At 48.5% G+C, this 21,924-nt stretch overlaps 1 protein-coding gene across 1 annotated transcript in view; it reads right to left on the minus strand.

Annotated features, from left to right (window-relative positions):
- Nucleotides 1-4,327: 4,327 nt before the first annotated feature.
- The window catches only part of CD82 (CD82 molecule), a 42,169-nt gene continuing 24,572 nt past the window's right edge, over nucleotides 4,328-21,924 (minus strand). The window contains exons 3-9 of the mRNA XM_061998208.1: nucleotides 20,792-20,864; nucleotides 17,399-17,523; nucleotides 16,165-16,239; nucleotides 10,923-11,030; nucleotides 6,766-6,957; nucleotides 5,352-5,435; nucleotides 4,328-4,831 (exon numbers count right to left, since the gene is read on the minus strand). Coding sequence (XP_061854192.1) covers nucleotides 4,754-4,831; nucleotides 5,352-5,435; nucleotides 6,766-6,957; nucleotides 10,923-11,030; nucleotides 16,165-16,239; nucleotides 17,399-17,523; nucleotides 20,792-20,864 — 735 coding nt within the window. The 3' untranslated portion in view covers nucleotides 4,328-4,753. The remainder of the gene's footprint in view (nucleotides 4,832-5,351; nucleotides 5,436-6,765; nucleotides 6,958-10,922; nucleotides 11,031-16,164; nucleotides 16,240-17,398; nucleotides 17,524-20,791; nucleotides 20,865-21,924) is intronic.

Consider the following 21,924-nt stretch of genomic DNA (forward strand, 5'->3'; position numbering starts at 1 on the left):
GGGTAAGCCATTCAGATGATCACATGCTCTGGGATTCTTGCTGTCTCTGAAGAACTTCCATATGTCCAGTCTTTAAGGAACACAAAAAGAAGAAAGTCTGACACACATTCCTCTGATCTCCAGCACTGTCATAACCATTGCTCTCTTAGAGTTAGTTACGTGAATAACTCCAGATCCAGAAAGAACCGTGGACCAAGAACTTCCAGGGAAATTGCTTAGACAAGAAGAAACAACATGGAGAAGGCTTAAGGTTATGAAGAGGAGGTAACACCAGCAAGAGTCACACAATGTACAAGGTCTGCCACTCCGGTGATACAGTGAGGATCTGGGGTCTTGGGGGAGGTCTAGATCTGCTGCAGGTCTGGAGCGGCAGCATGATGGTCTCACATAGGTGTAACCCAGGAGTTTGTAACCTGATGGACACTCAGAACAAAGAGCAATATCAAGATATCCCCTGAGCTGCTGCCATCGCTCAAAGCAACATTGTGAAGGAATGGGAGCCTAAAGGAGGGGAAGAGAAATGCTCTCTAGTTACCTAGAGATGGGGCTTGTTAGAGTTATTTATATATATATATATTTATATATATATTTAGATCAGCCTCTGGATTGTTGTGGACAGAAAAGTCCCCCCATGATGCTGCTTGTTTGTGAGAGAGGTAAAAGAAAGACAACATCAGAGAAAAATTCAATTCAAATGTGTGCAAATATCATCTTTGGGGGCTAAAGCAGGTTTTTCCCTCAGTTTCCACGTCTCTTGGAGCATCCACATAACAGTGGGATCCTTAGCCCTCTCTTAAACCTCTATTTTAAATGTAGGTAATAGTTTTGCCTGGAGAACAGAGAATACCTTTTCTTCAAATGCAGAACAACCAATATTCCTCTAATCCCTCCCTGCAAAAGTCAAACAGCATACAATACCCCTCAGCCAGCTATATTAGTAGGAGCTTAGAAGGGAGAAACCAGAGAATTCATAACTAGAAGCAAGAATGTATGGTTAGGGTTACACAACCCACTTAGAAGGTAATTTCATGTTTGCCAGAAGAGGTTCTTGCCACAAGGCAAGACATTGCATGCTCTCCACCAGCACGTGCCTGCTTGAAAATGTTTTTAATGGCCAAAGTACACTTAGTAGCTTTACTAGCAACATTTTACTAATAGCTTTAGTTTACTAATAGCATAGTCTTTTTGCCAGCTCACACATGTTTGAAGACTTCCATCTTAGTAGATTTTGTAAGTTAGATTTCATAACTGACAAGTTTTTAGAGTCAACCTGGCTTAAGACGTCATTCAGAAATCCTGGCTGCTAACTGAGGTTTGTTCTTTGTAATAAAAGGCCAAGGTTAGAGCCAAGACTCTCAGGGGCTAATGGGTTAGAGCCAGACCATGAATAATTGAGGGTATGTTCTCCATTTATGGCATTAAGTGCCAGTAACTCGCTATGGAAATGCATTTGTGAGTTGCAGGGTCCTCGGGCTTTTGGGCCCTGAGCCCCTGTAGCTGCTGTTCCTCATTTTCCCCAGCCAAGTTACCACCACTTGTAGTCTGTCCTTCAGCAGCCAAAAATCAGGCCTTTTCTGAAACCTACCCGCTTCAGTCTCAATTCCTGGGCAAAGCCACACCACCTCATGTTGGAGAGATAGAGAAAAGAATGGCTGGCACGTCACATTTAAGCATGTGCCATACAGAAACCATCCCCAAAACCAAGATGCATTGTGACCCATGGGCTTACCAAACCCACTCACTCTAATGCATTTCCTCTCTGTTTTGTTTAACATCTCTATCAATGATGTGGATGAAGGAATCAAGTGCACTCTCAGTCAGTTTGCAGATGACACCAAGCTAAGCAGGAGCATAGATCTGCTTGAGGGCAGGAAGGCTCTTCAGAGGGCCCTGGGCAGGCTGGAGCCATGGGCTGAGGGCAATAGGATGGGGTTCAACAAGGCCAAGGGCCGGGTCCTGCCCTTGGGCCACACCAACCTCAGGCACCGCTCCAGGCTGGGGCAGAGGGGCTGGAAAGCTGTTGGAGGGAAAGGGTCTGGGGGTGTTAACTGACAGTGGCTGAACAGGAGGCAGCAGTGTGCCCAGGTGGCCAAGAAGGCCAAGGGCATCCTGGCCTGGATCAGCACTGGTGTGGCAGCAGGTCCAGGGCAGGGATTGTCCCCCTGTGCTGAGCCCTGGTGAGGCTGCAGCTCAAGTGCTGTGTTCAGTGTTGGGCCCCTCACTGCCAGAGGGACACTGAGGGGCTGGAGCGTGTCCAGAGCTGGGGAAGGGGCTGGAGCACAAGTGTGATGAGGAGTTTTCAGGCTGGAGGAGGCTGAGAGAACACATGATAACTCTACAACTCCCCAACAGGAGGTTGTAGTGAGGTAGAGGTCAGCCTCTTTTCTCCAGTAATGAGTGACAGGACAATAGGAAACAGCCTCAAGTTCCACAGGGGAGGTTTAGATTGGAGCCGAGGAAGAACTTTTTCCCTGAGAGGATTGTCAGCCCCTGTGCCAGGCTGCCCAGGGAGGTGGGGGAGTGCCCATCCCTGGAGCTATTGCAAAGCCATGGAGCTGAGGTGCTGAGGGCCATGGGTGGGCTTGGCAGGGTGAGGGGAGGGTTGGATTCCAGGAGCTTAAAGTTCTTTTCCAAACACAATGATTCTATGATTCTCTTCCCTTTCCAGAAGGAGAAAAAACACTATCTCATGGGAAGAATTACAGTGCTTGAGCTCCTCCTGAGCACACAGAATGGGGACTGTCCCCAGTTCATTACTTGGGGAGGGGGGGGGGCGGGGATGCCTTGCTGGATGCCAGGGGGAGGTCACTGCTGTACTCTTGCAATATTAATTACTGGCCTGGGATAGCTCCAGCAGCTTATTTGTTATGCACAAACTGCTTCCATGTGCTGAGCTACTGCAGAGGCTGCTGCTGTGGGTTTTGCTAGACAAACACTGCAGCTCCCACAAAGTCTGAGTGCTGGTTCCAGCAGCAAACCTTTGCCTCTGGAGATGAGCTAGAAGCCTGGCCTAAGGCACAGCAGCAAGTTTCTTACTCTCTGAAGGTCTGAGGGTTTTCTTCCTGGAATCCTTTCTCAGATCAGGTTTATAAAGCATCAAATTCCCCATCCTTCACCTCAGCCCAACCACACAAAAGAACTGAATAACTTGGAAAAGACAGGGATAAGGAAAGAAGTAGCATGAGAAGCACCTTGTGCTACCTTCAAGTTCCAGAGTTAGGTAGGGCAGAAACCCAAGAAACAAGCACAAATCATACACACAGCAGAAGAGATGCAACAAAACATCCAGTTGTGTGCTGCTCCAAGAAATGGAAGGGAAAATTACCCCCAAGAACGCCAAGCGTGCATCACAAATGGTTTATGATGAGAATACATTTGTAATTACAAGTTATTTTAGCTCTCCTGCTGCCAGGAGTAACGAGAAGCAGAAGGAAGCTGTCAGTGTCATCGTCTGGCTCCCCGGGGACCAGGCGATGCTGCTGATAGCGCAGCACCCGAGCTGCGTGTTTCTCGGTGGAACACCTCCCTCCAGCGGCCACAGGCAAGTCGGGCAGCTGGGGACAAGCAGCAGTCCTCACCTTGCTTCCTTTCTCCTTCCAGCTCCAAATCCAGCTGATGCAGAACCAGCAGGTATGTCCTTCTAAGGAGAGTCATTTTACATGGGCAGAACCACCACCATGGAGCAGGACCTGAAGGTCACATCCACTTCTCAACTGCTTAGCTGAGGGAAGCGAGAAGATTCATAGAGTTGCTGTGTCTGCTTCTCATGAGCTTTTCAAACAGTCAGACTCAGCGTGTACTGGCACAGCCTACAGAAATGGCTACTTCAGCTCTCTTCCTTCTTGCAGGAGCAGGGCAGGGGCCACGAGATCTTACTAAAGGTAAGTAGGAAGAGGAAAAAAAAATGATAAAGCTATGCACTGTAGGCATAGCAGCAAGTTTATAGTCTGTCATTGTTAGTCCCCAAGGCCTATGATTTCATAGAGTATAGATGACACAGATCTTACATCTCCAAATGCAGAGATCACTGAGCTCAGGAGATAGCAGGTAATTCATAGGAACTACCACTCGCTCAGTTCACCCTACAACAGGAACACTTCATCAAACAAGGCAAACTTTAGAGTACAGCCTAGGAAAATTGGCACTCCCCTCTGCCTAGCAGTACCCTCACAGCTCCTGCAGATCTCACACAGGCCTCAGAACAGCTTTGGGCAGGCCCTCTGCTACTCTGAACAAACGAGGTGCCAGTGATTTGCATGGAAAGCACAAAGGGGTGGAGAAGCAGCAAAGGGAAACCCCTGCAACACACAATTTGTAGGTAAAGATCTATTTTTTTTTTTAGCAAAGTCTTTATTACAGAAATATTCATCCTCTAGACTTTTGTATCTGTACATGCATTTCTTCCAGTAGGAAGATGTTGCTAAAAACAGACAAAAAAGAACAAAAAACAAAAAGGGAAACCCAGCATGGGCTCCTTCTTACATTGGCATCTGTAACTGAACAAGAATCTTACAAACCAGAACACATCAGAGAATAGACTTTGTGCTACAAAAGCTAGCAAGCTTTACTGCTAAGACGGGTGTCTTCTGCCAGAAGATCAGGCTGTATTGCAGCTCTAACAGTTCTTAGCACAGTGGTATCAGGAATGGGATGTCACAGGAACTATGGTCAATGGTTGGACAGTCTGGGTACGAGGCAGGAATGTTCTGTTTGCTCCTTTCTCTGTGGTGCTGTAGCTCTGGAGTCATCCAACTCAAGACTTGGGCACTTTGGTGTAGTCTTCACTGTGTATGCTCTTGCAGAGCGAAATCGACAGTATCACCCCCAGCAGCTGGAATCATTAACAAAGAATGGGAACAAAATCAGCAACCAGACAGGTAAGGTGAGAAGACAGGAGGACACAGGGAAAAGCACCAGTTATCTCCTCTTAATGACACCACACAGGCAATCACAGTTGGTCCCTAATGCAAGGAAAATGCAATAAAAAATGCAATAAATTAGGATGACAGAAATATTTTGCTGCAAAAGGATGTGCCCAATGTACCTTCATCTGGAATCTCTCTCATGGGCTTTTTTAAGGCAGGAAGTGGGATCTCACTTGTGGGCTGTTGCTTGTCTCATCCTTCCTGGTTATGTGTGGAGGGAATTGCCAAGGGTCAGCCATGGCAGCAGGAACGACGAGGACACAGAGTGTTGTTCACTCTTTAATCTGGAAGCTCAAAGCTCCAGGGAGTCACAACCAAGAGCTTGAACTGTACTGCCATTAAACCAGAGGTCTACCACATGAAAAAAAAGTAGCTTTGCCTTTAAAAGAGTAAGACAGTATAGGTTCATGCCAGGGAATGGCTTACCTCTATAACAGCAACACCTGTGCAGACCCCCAGAATCACACCAAGGTTGTCCTTCAACCACTTCTCTACACCATCCATGCAGCCCTACGGAGAAAACACGGTCACAAGGGAAAGAAGCACAAACTCAAGAATCTCTGTGTGTTAAGAATTTTCAGTCTTGAGATAATCTCAGTTACATGCTACATCACAGTAGCTTCAGCAGCAAAGGGCAGGATCTCTGTCCTCCCTTGCCCAGTCTCCACAGGTACTTCAAGCAATACCCATATATGCAGTGGGTTTATGTGGGCAGGTTTTGTTAGTGGAGAGCTACAGGGGTGGCTTGCTTAAACAAAGATGTGCCTGAAGTTTCCCTTGTAGCTGACAGGGCTAATGCCAGATGGACCCACCACTGCCCAAGGACTGGCCAGTTAGTGACTAAGGTAACGCCTTTATGAGAAGAAGTTGCTATCCAGGTGCTGAACTGCAGCAGCAAAAGGGAGTGAGAATGTGAAAATATCTCTGCAGACACCACGGTCAGTGGAGAAGGAGGGGGAGGAGGTGCCCAGGCAATGGAGCAGCGACTCCCCTGTGACCTGTGGTGCAGCCCATGGTGGGGCAGCTGTGCCCCTGCAGCCCATGGAGGCCACAGGGAAGCAGAGATCCACTCGCAGCCTATGGAGGACCCCACACCAGATCCTGAGGAAGGCTGTGACCTGGTGAGAAGCCCACAATGGAGCAGGCTCCTGGCAGGACCTGGGAGTCTGTGGACAGAGGACCCCATACTGGAGCAGGTTTGCTGTCAGCATTTGTGACCCTGTGAGGGACTCACATTGGAGCAGTAACAGAAGGATCATTCTTCCCAAGGGCGAGACCCATGTTGGGGCAGTTTGTGAAGAGCTGCATCCCATGGGAAGGACTCATATTGGAGAAGTTCATAGAGGACTATTTCCTGTGGGAGGGACCCCACACTGTAGCAGTGAGAAGTGTGAGGAGGCCTCCCCCTGAGAGGAAGCAGCAGCAAAATCCATCTGTAATGAACTGACCGCAAGCCCCATGCCCTGCGCTGCTGGGAGGGAAGTAGACACTTGGGAAGAACAGAGGGCTGGAGGTAAGTGTTTCAAGATTTGGTTTTATTTCTCATCTCCCTGTTCTGTTTTGATTGTCCATTAATAAATCAAACCTTTTCTCCCCAAGTTGAGTCTGTTTGGCCCATGATGGTAACTGCTGAGTGATCTCCCTGCCCTTATCTCTACTCATGAACCTCTGGTTACATTCTCTCTCTCTTGTCTGGTTTAAGAGAGGGATTGGTGGGCAACTGGCACCAAGCCAGGGCTAAACCACCACAACATGAAAAAAAGTACTCTAAGCAATCCCCAGAGGAACAAAGACAAGGAAAGGTCAGTAAGGTTCAGGGGACCCAGACAAACCCACTCACCTGCTCATGAACAGGCCAGTCCGCGTACGTCACGTTGTCGTTGAAGGGGCCATCCAGATTACAGAAACCACTATCCATCTGAAGGTCCTCAGAGCTATTGGAGCAGGAGCAGGGATAGGCAGTCATGCTTTGGTTGATAAGGATCTCATTGCTTTCCCAGTCCTTTGCCCCACTCCAGCCACAGCAGGCAATCTGACAGGCAGAGAGAGATCATCACTGGTGAGATACTGGATGCGGAAACAAAGGAGTAGCAGAGCTGGAGGTACACAGGAGCTCTCCAGGTAACAGCAACAGCCAGGCCACACAGTTGGCATGAATTACAACATCACCCTGGTTACCAGATGATAATCGAGGCACTGGGCCATCCAGAAGACACAGGCACTGCTTCCTACCAAAGAGTCACACTGTCAGGAAGGTGACAGTTAAGGGACCATTTCAAGCAGACTTTGAGCACAGCAAACTATAATATGTGCAGGTCATTCATAAACTTCCAGTACAGCAGTCATGCCAGAATATGAATCCTTCACAAACCTTACTGGACAGAATGGTGAGGGTTGGAAAGTACTCCAGAGCTCATCCAGCCCAATCCCCTGCTAAAGCAGGTTCCCCTCCATCAGGGGGCACAGGAACATGTCCAGGTGGGTTTGAAAAACTCCAGAGGAGGAGACCCCACACCTTCCCTGGGCAGCCTGTGCCAGGGCTCCCTGACCTCAGCACCAAACAAGTTTCTCCTTGAGTTCCAGTGGAACTTTTTATGTTCTAGCTTGTGTCCATTACCCCTTGTCCTGTCACTGGAGACTACAGAAAAAAAGTACCACTCTGTCTTCTTAGCACACACCATTTAAATACTTGTGCTGATGAGATCCCCATCTCAGTCTCCTCTTCTCCAGGTGGAACAGTCCCAGGTCCTGCAGTCTTTCCTCATAAGGGAGATGCTCCAGTTCTCTGACTATCTTGGTAGTCCTGTGCTGGTCTCTCTCCAGCAGTTCCCTGTCTCTCTTGAGCTGGGGAGCCCACAACTGGACACAGGACTCCAGATGAGGCCTCACCAGGGCAGAGGAGAGGGGCATGAGGACCTGCATGAGATCTAGATACTCAGATTTCAGCTGGCCAGTTTTGGTAGATCATCAGTTCTACAGAGTTTTGATTAGTTTTTGCAGACTAAACACTGGCAGATCTCATCTGATTTCCAGGTGACAATGTTAAAAAGAGGTGGAAGAGCAAAATCTGTTGCTGGTGGTCAGCTGGAGAAGGGCAGCTGTCTTGTGTGACACATTTGAGATTTTTTCAGTCTCTCTAGTTCTTCTTCCACTGATTGATTAGGTGAGTGAGAAGCAAGAGACTGTGTGACAAGACATCATGTGTTGTGCCCTGGCCAGGCTGGAGCCATGGGCTGAGGGCAATGGGACGAGGTTCAACAAGGCCAAGGGCTGGGTCCTGCCCTTGGGCCACACCAACCCCAGGCACCGCTCCAGGCTGGGGCAGAGGGGCTGGAAAGCTGCTGGAGGGAAAGGGCCTGGGGGTGTTAACTGACAGTGGCTGAACAGGAGGCAGCAGTGTGCCCAGGTGGCCAAGAAGGCCAAGGGCATCCTGGCCTGGATCAGCACTGGTGTGGCAGCAGGCCCAGGGCAGGGATTGTCCCCCTGTGCTGGGCCCTGGTGAGGCTGCAGCTCGAGTGCTGTGTTCAGGGTTGGGCCCCTCACTGCCAGAGGGACACTGAGGGGCTGGAGCGTGTCCAGAGCCAGGCAGCAGAGCTGGGGAAGGGGCTGGAGCACAAGTGTGATGGGGAGCAGCTGAGGGAGCTGGGGGTGCTCAAACTGGAGAAGAGGAGACTGCACTCTCTGCAACTACCTGACAAGAGGCTGTAGTGAGGTGGGAGTCGATCTCTTCTCCCAAGTGATAGGATAAGAAGTTTGCTCAAGTTCTACCAGGGAAGGTTTAGATTGGAGCTCCCCCAGGGAGGTGGGGGAGTGCCCATCCCTGGAGCTATTGCAAAGCCGTGGAGCTGAGGTGCTGAGGGCCATGGGTTAGTGGTGGGCTTGGCAGGGTGAGGAAGGGTTGGATTCCATGAGCTTAAAGTTCTTTTCCAACCATAATGATTCCATGATTCAAAGACATCTGGTCAGGACTACTGCCCAGTCTACTAGTGATGCCATTTCTACAGGCTTAAATGCTACGGGTTTCCTTTTCTTTGAGCAGTGGATATTTTTGAGCAGACTCGAAGCAGGAACTCATCCTTGTCTGGTTCCCAATTGCAAGGTAGCCCTGGCCTTGGCTGTGGCCCCCGAGGGCCACCGGTAGCCACCACACGATGGCGTTGACCTGCTACCGAGAGGAGTTTGCAACCGCCGGGCTGCGGCTGGGACGGGCTGGCAGATGGGAGCAGGAACATCTCTCCTCCAAAGAAATATTTACATTCCTATACAGCCACATGATCAAACTGCAGTTGCTGGAGGGGAAAGCACAACGGGAAATCCAGCAATGGCTAAGATCTTGTCATAAGGATGGGTCCCAATGCTTGCACGGTGGTACAGAGCTGACAGACTATCAAATTTGAGGTGGAAGTTTAGGGAAAATCCTCCTGTGCTCAGAAAGGAAAACAGTGGTATGTTTCAGTCTGACATAATAGACATGGGAATGGAGGTACATTACCACTGAACACCCAACACCAGGATGTTTCTAGACAAGTACTGAAGATCCAGCCCTTCTAGAAGGAATTACCTCTGCCTCAGAGGTTTGCTGGTCTACGGAACACCCACCCACCTAGAATGCTAACTCTAGTGTACAAGAGCAACTGGACTCCTAACACTTGACTTTGCCATGTCTATAAAATGCTCTCTCCACAGCAAACTCAGCCTTCTCTGGAGTCCACTAGCAAGTGGATGCAACTACAGTGATAAAACATGAATAAATCATTCTCCCTCCAAAGAGGAGAAATGCTGCAGGTCACTGTTTTGCACAACAAAGAACAGACTGACTTGTATTTACATCAGTCCCATGCCGGGCAAGTACTCAACCACAACAGCCAGCTAGCTATCAAGCTTGTGGTTTGGCAGGGAACAGCTATCATGACTCTAGTGTGAACAATGACCTAGTTGCTCAAGCGCTGCCCCCAAAGCTAAAAGCGAAACCACGGGCAGCTGGATGGCTCCCAAGAACACTGACACGTGCAGAGGAGCCATCGAAGTAAGGAACATGCTCCAAGTAGCAAGGCAGGCAGTGCTGTTGACTTGCCTGGCAATAAGACCATAGAATCCCAGAATGGTTGGGGTTGGAAGGGACCTTTACAGCTCATCCAGCCCAACCCCCTGCTAAAGCAGGTTCCCCTCCATCAGGGGGCACAGGAACGCATCCAGGCATGTTTCGGAACCTTCAGAGAAGGAGCCTTCACAGCCTCCCTGGGCAGCCTGTGCCAGGGCTCCCTCACCTCAAACACAAGGAAAAACTCTTTGGTGCTAAGTGGAACTTTTTGTGTTCCAGCTTGTGTCCATTACCCCTTGTCCTGTCACTGGACACTACAGAGAAAAGATTGGTCCCATCCTCTTGACATCCACCTTTTAAATACTGTGTTAATGAGATCCCCCTCAGTCTCCTCTTCTCCAGGCTAAATAGCCCCAGGTCCTGCATCCTTTCCTAATAAGAGAGATGCTCCAGTCCCCTGATCACCTTGGTGGCCTTGCACTGGCCTCTCTCCAGTAGTTCCCTGTCCCTCTTGAACTGGGGAGCCCAGAACTGGACACAGGACTCCAGGTGAGGCCTCATCAGGACAGAGTAGAAGGGGAAGAGAATCTCCCAAAGACGGAGACTTTGCTGCCTCAAAAAATACTATGTAGTGTGGCTTTTATACAGGTTGGTGTTCTGGAGGTCTTCAAAAAGAAGGCTTGGGGTGCCATTTGATAGGCCAGATCCACAAGTCTATGCAGCCAACAGTAGCTAACCCCAACAGCCAGCATGCAGGAACGGCTCAGGATCTTACCTAGTAACAGCAAGCAAGACAGTCTTCTAGGCTGGAGGGACCAAACATCACAGAGTCCTTTGCACAACAGCCAGGTCCCCTCTTGCAACCCCTATTTCCCTGTCTTCAGCCTGGCTTTGAAAGGCCAGTGACAGCACTGACAAACAGCTTTGTCTGCCCATGGCTGCCCCCCACGACTCACCTGTGCTTGCACATAGTCCCATGCATCTTGTAGGTTCCTCCCATCATTGTTCAAAGGGTCATAATTTTCAATCAGGTTTCCAACTATGCGGGACAACTCTTTTTTCAGCTGGCAAGGAAAAGAAAGCAGGAGAGTTAGATCAGTCAATTTCTTACAGCTTTTTCTTTGGGGCTTAAGTACAGATAAATTATATTTACAGCCTCAGTCTTGAAGGGAAGGCAAGACAGCAGTTTTGCTGTGCAATGCAACAGCCAAAGCACCAGTACTTCCCAGCCAAGTCCTTGCCCAGGCACAGAAAGGGCTACAAACCTGTGTCAGGAAACACAACTGGGTATTGGTTATCCTGGTAAGTCACAGGCTGAACAATTGCTGCCTGCTCCAGAAGACAGAGGTGAAAGACCAGTGTGAGTGAAGGCTGACACTGCCTCAAGTACTCACAGATAATATATTTCTAATTTTGCACTGCAAACAAAATGCTGGTCCAGAATCTCAGCCCCTGCAGTTCATCTCAGTCTGCTCCTGTATGCAACTGGGTGTTCTCACATACAGCTGGGGCAAACTTCCCTTTTTCACATGGCATTGATCTACCTCTCCCCAGACCCCTACAACTGCTGCTTCTCTATTAAGACAGGGAGTACTACAGCTATCTAAATTGCTCATTAGTGGTCATCACAGAGCTAAGGTGTACCAAGTCATCCCTTCACCCCCATTCCTTGTCTAGAGATTTTTACACCACCTTTCAGTTGGATGAGAAGTACAAGCTACCACCTGGCAGATTCCTTCACCTTCCTCCTCCCCCCTCCTTGGGAAGCCCTTCTGAGCCAGCCTGGACATGAAGACAGCCTAAGAGCAGACCCAGGTTACTGGAGAGACGTGTCATTAGATTGCCTGAGAGATGGGATAGGGTTTTTATTATCAGCCTCAGCACCACAGTGCTCCCATCTCATGCATTACCATTTTGTCTGTGCTGCTACAGTGTATTTCAGACCAGTGGCAAGATGTTTTTCCCCCTTTCCTTCTACTGTTAAGCACTGCAAATGACCATGGCAAACCCAGGGCACCCAGCAAGAGGAAGCAGTGCCTACTGTTAGAAGCTTTTCTACATCAGCAGCTCCTCTTCCTAGGAACACTGCAGCTCAGCTCACTGTGATCAGCTGTGTCAGGACAGACAGATGGGAGTTGCATGATCTTTCTTCTCATGGCATCTAGCTCTTCCCCTTTTAATTACTTCGCTTCCTCTTTTCTTTCCCTTCAAATCAAGGCAACCTGACCTGGTTCCCACTAATGAGATTGGCCTTGGCTGCTGCCATAAGCCTTATCAGTTACAGAACCTCAGAGTTCCCCCTCTCACCCCTCCTGCACACTGCTGCTCCACATACAGAGGGAGGCAAGGAGAGCTGGGTTTGTTGGCCTAGCCTGGGCACCTCTAGCCCCTTAGCTATTAGGCCAGGCTGAACCTGCTGTCACTTCTGCAACAAACCCAGCCAGTGCTCTGTCTTCCATCCCAGGACATCTCCACAAGCAGAGGCAAGGCCTGTACTAGATGATCCCAGTCACAGCTGCATAGAGAAGCCATCTCCCTGCTCTTCCTCTGCTCTTACACAAGAACAGGCAAGTCAACATACAAACAGCTCTGATTTCAAAAGGTGAGGCATTTCAGGTAAAGAAAAACTCAGGCATTCTTTGGTGTTTTAGAAAGTAATTGGAGAAAGGGGGAATATTAGGCAAACAATAGCACAGCTCTGGAGAGCAAACACACAGGCAGCTTGTTCGTGGGTTTAACCCACAGAGCAGCCCACAGGGGAAACACAGGCAGCTGCAGCTGATCACTCTTATGCTTGGCAGAGGGAAACAGAGAGCAACAGGCTAGAAAGGCATATTGAACACTCAGGCAGGCTATCAATGCCCTCATCGTTTCACCCATTTAAGGCCTGTCAGGACTCAGTACTGTGTGGAGCACAATTGCTCCAAAAAATGGAGCCACTCTTGCTTTCTGGGCTCCTACTGCTTCCCAGCTCTAGCTGGCTGAGTGTCAGAAGGCACAGCCCTGCCAGCCCACAGCAGGGGCATTCGAAGCCTACACATCAAAGCCAGGGCTGGCAGGCTCCCCTTCACATGGGCTTACTGAAGAGGGAGCTGGGGAGAGCCAAACACCAGAGACAAGAGCATAGATCTTTGATTCTAGTTTTAATCACAGAATGACTCATTCAGGCTTCTAGAACTCACAAAATCATATAATCATTCATGCTGGAAAAGACTTTTAAGATGATCAGGTCCAGTTGTTATCCCAGCACTGCCACAGTCACCACTAAACTACATCCCTCAGTGCCACAGCTACACAGCTTTGGAATCCCTCGAGGGATGGGGACTCCATCACTTCCCTGGGCAGCCTGTGCCAATGCTAGACAATCTCTTTTGGTGATCTTTTTTTCCCTACTAATATCTGATCTAAACCTTCCCTGGTGCAACTTGAGGCCATTTCCTCTCATCCTGTCACTTGTAACCTGGGAGAAGAGACTGAGACTCCCTGCCCTAAACTTCCTGTGATGGAGTTGTAGAGAGTGAGAAGGTCTCCCCTCAGCCTCTTTTTCTCCAAGCTGAGCACCCCCAGTTCCCTCAGCCACCCTTCATAGGACTTATTCCATCTATCCTGTCCTTCTGAAGCTCCTTTCCCCAGCACTTACCAGCATCTAAGCCTGAACATGAATTAGGCTCAAAAAACCCCAGAATGGGGCTCTCATCCCCCCCCAGTCACTTCATTCTGAAACCACTGCCTAGTCCATAGCCCCAGGCAAGCTGCTGCAGCAAATCACATAGGCCTGTTTGCTGCAAACAACAGCTAGCAAGTAGGGCAACTCCCAAAAGACTACTGCTCTCCTTGCTCAAGGCACTTAGAGCCAAGCTGCAGAGAACTGTGTGAACTAGGCCAAGAGAGACCTTGCCCTGGCTCTTGCATGTGTAGGGGCTTGTAACAGAGGTAGTTGAGTGGCCACACTCGGCCCACAGGACAGAAACGTTTGTGATATTACTCTTTTGTTGTCCCTAAATAAACCTCACCCCACCACTGTTTCAATCACCAACAGATGTAGGGAAATGGACATTGCATCAACATCCCCCCAGTAATACTGGGCAATCCCAGCTTGAAGGGGCATTCCTCTAGCAGTGCCCATGGGGGAGGCAAGGCAGCAGCCTTCCTGTCAGTGACTCAGCCCTTTACAGTTACACTAACCCCACTTCAGCATACTTCAGTAGGTCAAGGGTGGGGAAAGGATTTTGACACTGAAAAGGAACAGATACTCACACAGAAAAACATCAAGTGAGTCTGTTCAGTAGGTACTAATCAAGAAGAGGGGAGGCAGAGAGGGATACAACAGTAATCCTGTCTACTTTCCTGCAGTGCAGAAATAAACACCTCGGTTACAGGAAGCGATTATCACCTTGCTACATTCTGCACCCAAGATCCATCCCTCCACTCTTGTTATGCCTTGTTTTCTATCTAACCAAGTTCCCCAAGTCAGAAATAAACAAACACAAAGAACACAATAGACACGTAGGGACAGGATCTCCAGCAGCTCTCAGTTTGCTGCCCGAGGGTGACGTACATCAAGTGAAGCAGAGCGACAGGCAGAGCTCTGCTGAAGCACAGCCACCAGCCCCTGCACAGGAGCCAAGACCTTCCTGAAACAGTTTTTCTTAGTGCTTTAGGCAGGTACTTTGGTGGATTCCTGAAACTGAAGTGCTCTAGAAGAGCTTTGGACTGGAGCATCTGTCCAAAGCCCAGCTTGCCCTACCCTTCTGCTGGACCCATACGAGTGATAATCTCAGCCACGCCACCTGCAAAGGCTGAGCAGAATAACCCCTGGCACTTTTATTCTCCCCTTGGTCTGACTGAAGTTCAAATGAAGAGCTACAGTTCAAAAGCTGGAGGGTTTTTTGAGAGTAGAATGACAGCTGGAGGAGAAAAACCAACAGAGAGAAGGAATTTCATGGTCAGAAAAGTCACATTTCCCCATCACGGGGGAATGCCCATCCCCACACCTCTGCATTAGTCACACCTCTGCATTAGTCAGAGCTCTTTGTTGAGAATCAGCAGCTCGTTTAAAGCTGTAACTTTATACAACAGCTAAGACAACGTTTCAGTTTCTCCTTCAGCTCCAGCCAGCCCAGAGAGCAAGCTACATTCATACCACGTTTGGCAAGGAACTCGGGCAACAGCTGCTCATAGTCACCACAGCCACTTGTACAAAGCTCATATCAGCTACACTGGGGGCAGGAACCTTCCCTCTGCACACAAACCTCACCACCAGGCCCCATCCATAACTTCCTCAACAACAGAAATGTAACCACCTGGCAGGAAGGTTGGCTTAGGAGAAGCCAGCAGCCCACATACAGGTTATGTGGCAAAAGACAGGGTTACCTAAACTAGTACCAGAAACCTGCACACCAGGACAGAAGCCAGCAGGGAACTCACAGCTAGAACTTGCTCCCCCTGGGTGAATGTGGCTCCCAGTTTAGCTACTAGTCCACCGGAGGCCTGGCCAGGGAACCATTAGCCAGGACAGGGCTGATGCAACACACTTAAGTAGCTCAAAAGTTACTCCCTTTGCACTACAAAGCCTGCTGGAGCTCTGGAAGGTCTCACTGTGAAACCACGTTCCTGACAAAGATCCACTTCAAAATGTTATATCACTTGGCTCTAAGCTCAAACCACAGCACAGGAACTATCAGCTAGTTGGGTTTGCTCTTGGGGAAAGAGGACTTTGCTCTTTCAGGGTCGAATTTTACATAGGTACAGGAGGACTGAAAGGATGGAACACAAGGAGGGAAGACGACACAAGGAGGGAAGCCAGTCAGAAAAGCAGCCACTCAGGGCTGGTACCCCCTCAAGGTACCAGTGACGGCAGCAGGGTAGTAATCAGTGCTACTACATGTCCTAATAGCAGCCTGCAGCAGGATCAAGAGGAGGTGTAGTCAAAAGCCTTTCAGGAATTTCATCTTTACTGTTCCCACTACCCAAAACCAAAGCCTGCATAGCAAACAGAGCTTCATAATCCTCGAGAAAGTAGTGCTGCTGAAGCTGGCAGACACAGAAACAAAGTGTAGAGCAAGGCTGCAGAGCTGAGTTGAGAAAAGGAGAAGAGTTATTCCTACTAATGGCATAGTCCAGTTTGGCAGAGAGAATCTGCAGGTGCCTCCTCCCAAACCAAGACCAAGGAAAGCATGCACAGTAGGAAACACTTACTGTTTCTTTCTGGAAGTAGATGACCAGTCCTGCAGCAATCTGTGTTATGAGGATTACCAAGAGGCAGGTGAAGTACTGGAAACAAAAGAGAATAGATGAACACTATCAGCCTTTAGAAAGGTCTGTATATAATAGCACAAGGTTTAGGAATATTTTATATATAACAGAAGTCACAAAATGGAGCCAACACCTCTACCTACAGAGAAGCTCTGCTACCAATGATGTTCTCCTCAGTAAAGGACTTCAGTACAAACACCTGCATTAGACCCGTGCACTTCAGCACTTCTCCCCTCAGGACAATGGGAAAACTTCAGGAGGGAGAGCATTTACAAATACTCTCTGCATGTTTTGTTCCAGCTGGAACAAAACCCCACCTTCAGCTCCATTCCCACTCTGACCTCAATCAGTTGGACTCTGCCTGCTTCCATGGCAAGAACTCTGTTTTACAAAGGTCATTTTTTATTAAAGCCAATTAACTTCTCAAAAAATGCTGTTTAATTTGTTAAGGATCTAATTTTAAGATTCACCAGCAAGCTGCATTTAAGGAAAGTTTGACATCTGAGGTTACTTTTAAATGGTGGGAGCTGCTACCATTGTGTTAAGAGATGTTCCTGGTACCAGGACACACAATGAGGCCATACCTGGTCTCCTACACGTGTGTGCTTTGAATAAGCATGAGTCAATTAGCAAGCTGAGGTGCATGAAGCTATTGTCACCTCATCCACCACAGACAGAACATAGATTTCCTACAGATGAACCATCTGAAGAGAGGTCCTGCTGTACAGGACATTCTTGCCCTCTCCACATGAGCTGAGCTTTGCAGCACAGCAGGACACTGTCACTTTTCCCTCACCTTTCTCACGGCCCTTGATACTTGCCCCTGCACCAATGAGAGCACAATGCCAACTGGGACACCAGGGTAGGAGGATGAGGTACAGAGTCACCTTGGGACATCTCAGTTGGCAGTCCTCAACACACTGTTTGCAGAACGTGTCAGCAATATCCTCTCCCATGTCTCATTTCTCCTCTCTCTCAGCTCGCCATTGGTAATGTCTGAGGAACTACTGCTGCACCCTGTTGACTGCTGGAGAATTTAGGGAGTGCAAATTAAGATCTAAGTTGACCTAGCAGAACTACTGTTCCCAGGAGATCTGAGCCCCACCTACTACCCAATAGACATTTTGCAGGAGAAGAATTAAAGGCTGGACCTAAAACACAGCATGAATTCTCTCACCAGACCCAAGAGACATCGAATTTCATTGACTGCTCCGAGACAGCCCAGGAACCCCATCAGCATGGTGAGAGCCCCAACACCAAGGAGGACGTATGCACCAGTCTTCAGGGAAGGAGATGACATCTCTGTAGGGACCAGGAGAGGAAAATAAATCAGCCACTGACAAAAATGACACTTGCCATCACCATTTAGAGAACTGTCTTTGTACCTACTCAGAATAGTCTGTCACCTTCTACTAAGGGACTGCACAGAGGTGCACTGGACATGAAGACAGAAGGCTGCTTGTGGGTATCTTCTGCTGAAGGCAGACTTTCAAAGCCAACCTGCAGACCTTCATTGTCTCAGAGCCTGGAAGACTCAAGGTCACTCCAAACAAATGAATCACGTTTGTTGAAATTTAGATGCTTACTGGATTTACAACTTCCTCACAAATGCACTCCAAGTGTAAGATAAAGCAGGTTCTACTCCACAGCTACTCCTTGTTTGCTTCAACTCCCACTGCTATCTTCAGGGATGCTTTTTTCCAAGCCCTAAATCCCCCTTTTGGTTCAGCTTTTCACTTTAACACATCCTTCCTTGTTCTAGACAGTCTGTTTGTACTTATCCACTCACAGTCAACAGCAGGACACACAAACTCCATGGAGTGCAACACAATGTACAAGCTACAAGTAGACTTGAGCAAAGATGATGTGACAGGTTAACCTGACAAGCCAGAGTTGAATGGCTTTTGGCCAACCTGTTTATGACTCCCTTCAACCAGATGCTATTCCAGGATCAAAACAGGTATCATGCCCAAATTAGCTACTTCTACATATCCTCCTACCTATCCCCTGCTATTGTGTTTGGAATGACTGTGCTCTTGAAGGCTCAAGAGTTTTTCAGCCAAGCTTAGGCAGCATTATTTCAGACATGCTGGTGCTGTCAGTCTTCTCCTCTCTGTATTCAGTACTGTGAGCAACAGAAGTAACAAGCTTTTACATTTGGGTTGGCCACAGGAATATTTCCTGCAGAAAAAGACTGGAAGGAGCAAGCATTACAGTATAAAAGTTGAATAAATGCCCTGTCTAGAAATAGTAACCAGGAACCTCATTTATCATTTGGAGATATTCTTAAGCCTAAGAGCTGCACTGCACAGGGGAATTCTGCTTGTCCAGTGATTAATGAAAATAACATTCCTGGAGCTCAGCATTTACTTTCCTGGACAGAAGTCCCAGGAGGCCAGTTTCCTATGAGGTCCTCCTGAAACAGGTTAAGAGAGAGTACTGAATCCAGGCTAACACTCTCCCACCTAAAATATACCTCCCCTCTGCTTCTGATACTTGGTGCAAGTCACCAGCTCCCAAACTTTTTCCCTGGAACATGTCAAACAGAGGAAAAAGATCAGCTCTCAAAAAAATGAACCGAAGTTGTTTGCCACACAGGTCACTTCAGACACTTCAACCTTGTTTCTATACCAGACTCTCCCTGGCAGGACACACACCATAGAAACCAAAATCACAGCAATCAGGATCCTGCTGCTCCTTCCTCACCAGTCCTGGGACACTTGCTGTGCAGGGTAGATGCTGATACTGCAAAGCATTTACTGAAGTAGCAGTTATACAGGAGACTTCAGAAGACTAGATAATTCCCTCCCCCACAATCTTCTTGCCCATCACATAAGAAGTTCAAATGCTGCAGCACCTCCACAGCACTAGAATTAGTTGCTTCTCAATAGAAGAAAGAAAAAGGTACTTCCAACTCAACAGCCCTTTGGAGAAGTGCAAGAGCCATGCTCAGGCTTCTCAGCTGCAATATATCTTGTCTGGCAAGAGAAGGCTCCGCTGGCAGGACGACTCCTGCTCTGCTGCTGCGGCTCCGTGTTTTCCCCTGTGCTGGGCAGGCAGCCAAGCAAGCACAACAGGCTCCTTTGGCAGGGCTGGAGTGCCCCTGCTGTGCCCAGCTCCCTCCCCAAGCCTTACTGCAGCAGAGGGAAATCGGGGCAAGGCATGGGAAAGGAAGGGAGGGGGCAGGGAGAAACAGCTGATGCTGGAAATCTCCAGGAAGGAAGCTAAATCCTTAAATACTTTGTTAGCAGAGATTCTGGGTGAAGTGGGAAGAAGCAGAGCCAAGCTCAGGGACTTCATACCTCTACAAGTGGCAGGAACACCCAGCAGCCTGGGGAACACTCAGACCTGCAAATAGCCAGGCCCTGATAAGCTCCTTTCTGCCTCCCTGTACTAAAAGCCTGTTACTGCTCATGCCCACACTTTTATTAACCAACATCCCTTTATTGTGCTTTGTGCCCTTCTAGTACTGCAGCAGCAAGCCAGGGACTGCAGCACAAGCAGAGCAGGCAGCAGTGGCTGTGTGCATGGCATTAGCAGGGCTGCTGTCTCTACACAGCACCTTCCAAAGCCAGGCCAGAGTGCTCAGCAGGTCTTGGGAGATAAAGGCAGGATCAGCATAGTTGAGAACAGGGCTGTGAATGCCATTGCTATTCATTCCCTGCTCCTGCAGCATCTGACACTGGTGCCAAAGTCAGCAATTCTGGAGGTAGCAGCAATGGGTAACCAGAGCCACCAAGCAGAAAAGCTGTTTGAAGCCTGCTCTAGGAAAAAGCACAAAGGAAGCAGAGTTTGTGTAGGATGGAGCTGAGCTACTCATTTGGTCAGAGTCCACTTACAGCTCTGTGAAGCCAGCTCAGTTTTTCTGGTTGTTGCACAAGATAGTCCTTCTATTAACATTCAAGTTGATGTTCTTGGCTGACTTCAAGAGGCAGGAAGCTGGCCCTTTGCACGTGTAGGGACACACAACACCTCTGATGGCCAGGCTAATCTCATTAAGTGTGTATAACCAAGTATGTTTTAGAAATCAGAGCATTACGAACTTCAGACTCACATCTTCCGTCCTTCCCTCACATCTACATCCTCTACTGCTCAGGAACAAACATAACTGACTACTTTCAATGTAACATGAAGCATCAGTAAAATCAGGTACTCTTTGGCATTTAAAACACTCAAATTGGAACAGAACATCACAGAAAGCAGTGAGAACATAGAGGACTCAGCAAAGTGACATTAAGGCATTCAGGGCCTTTGGACATGATGGTAATAAGGAAAGTGCTGTGGAAACATAGAGCATGCAGTAAAAATAGGATGAAATACTAGTCCCTGTGTTTAAAATGAAGTATTTGGGTTGCTGGGTGAAGAGGCAATGGTCTGACCCTGGTGTTGCAACCCACGAGCAGGAGGAAAGTTGTATCTCCAGGGCTGCTCCCTTTCACCATCATGCTGTACAACACGTTACTGCTCAGGTCACAGGCCACACATAAACATCCTGCCATCCCTAGGCATGCACAGACCCAAGATAGAGTCAATTCAGAAGGAGAAAGGAGATGAATAAACATGGTCTTACGTAGAACTGCAATGAAACTCGTTTTGTCAGCCAGAATCCATATTCCAAACCCCAGGATCACAGCACCCAGGATCTGAAAGAGGAAGAGCAAAACACATTCACCTGACTCATTAGTTTAGACAAAAAAACCCAAAGCAGCAGCAGTCACCATACCCCCTACCTCCAGAGTAAAAACAACCATTCTTGCATGGTTCCCACCCATCTCCCCCATGGTACTCCTCCCAGAGTAAACAGGATCAGCATGACTGCAGGAAAAGCACCTCAGCCAAGGCACAGAAGCCCCAGATCCTGCCTGGCAGTCCTTTTCGCAGGGCATGAGGAGGACAGTTCAAAATGGCCTGAGAAAGAGACACCCTGCTGCCAGGACTTTGTTGTCAGAAGCAAAAGGTGGGTGCACTGCTTCTATGAAGAACTGAGGAAGGACAAAACACGTCTAGCACGTGATTTTAAAGATTTTGGTTTTTTGAACAGAGAAATCCCTGACCCTATGGGACCAGGCTGGGAGCCAGCTGCTAAAGGATTAGATAATCTGGTAGCTGGAACCTTCCCAGGAAGGAAATCTTCAGCTTGTCAGGCTCTGTTTGAATGCTATGGCTTTCAATCCACAAATGCAGAAAACCAGCCCCGGGTACTTTGCATACAGGTTCCCCTGCATGGCCCTTCCATAGCCAAGCTTAGGCATTGTTGGCTCAGCCACTACGTTATGCCAGAATACCCCAGCCCTGCAAACCAGCACATCTTACCACCAACAAAGAGCCAAGTGTTAGGAAACATCAGCTACAGGGTCTGCCCTGCTCACCACACAGTTTTATCTAGGGCAAGGATTAGCGGAGCAATATGTCCCTGGGAGGATTCATCTGAATCCAGTCATTTTCAGATACTGAATTGAGAAGGCAGGAGACACACAGTTTGCCCACCTCATTTTGAAGAGAGGAACAGGCAGCACGTTCTGTTTTAGCTTCCAGGTATTACCATGGTTTATACTACACTGAGGTGTTTGCATGTGATGACCCTGGCTCCCAAATTAGGATGAGAGCATCCTTATTCTCCTCATGAAGTAACCATGCTGAGAAGCCTGTAAGTCTGCAGGTTTGATATGAAGCTGAAACTCCTGCCATTTAGTCAACTTGAAG

The sequence above is a fragment of the Colius striatus genome, chromosome 6 (assembly GCF_028858725.1).
Source record: "Colius striatus isolate bColStr4 chromosome 6, bColStr4.1.hap1, whole genome shotgun sequence".
Classification (NCBI taxonomy): Eukaryota; Metazoa; Chordata; class Aves; order Coliiformes; family Coliidae; genus Colius; species Colius striatus.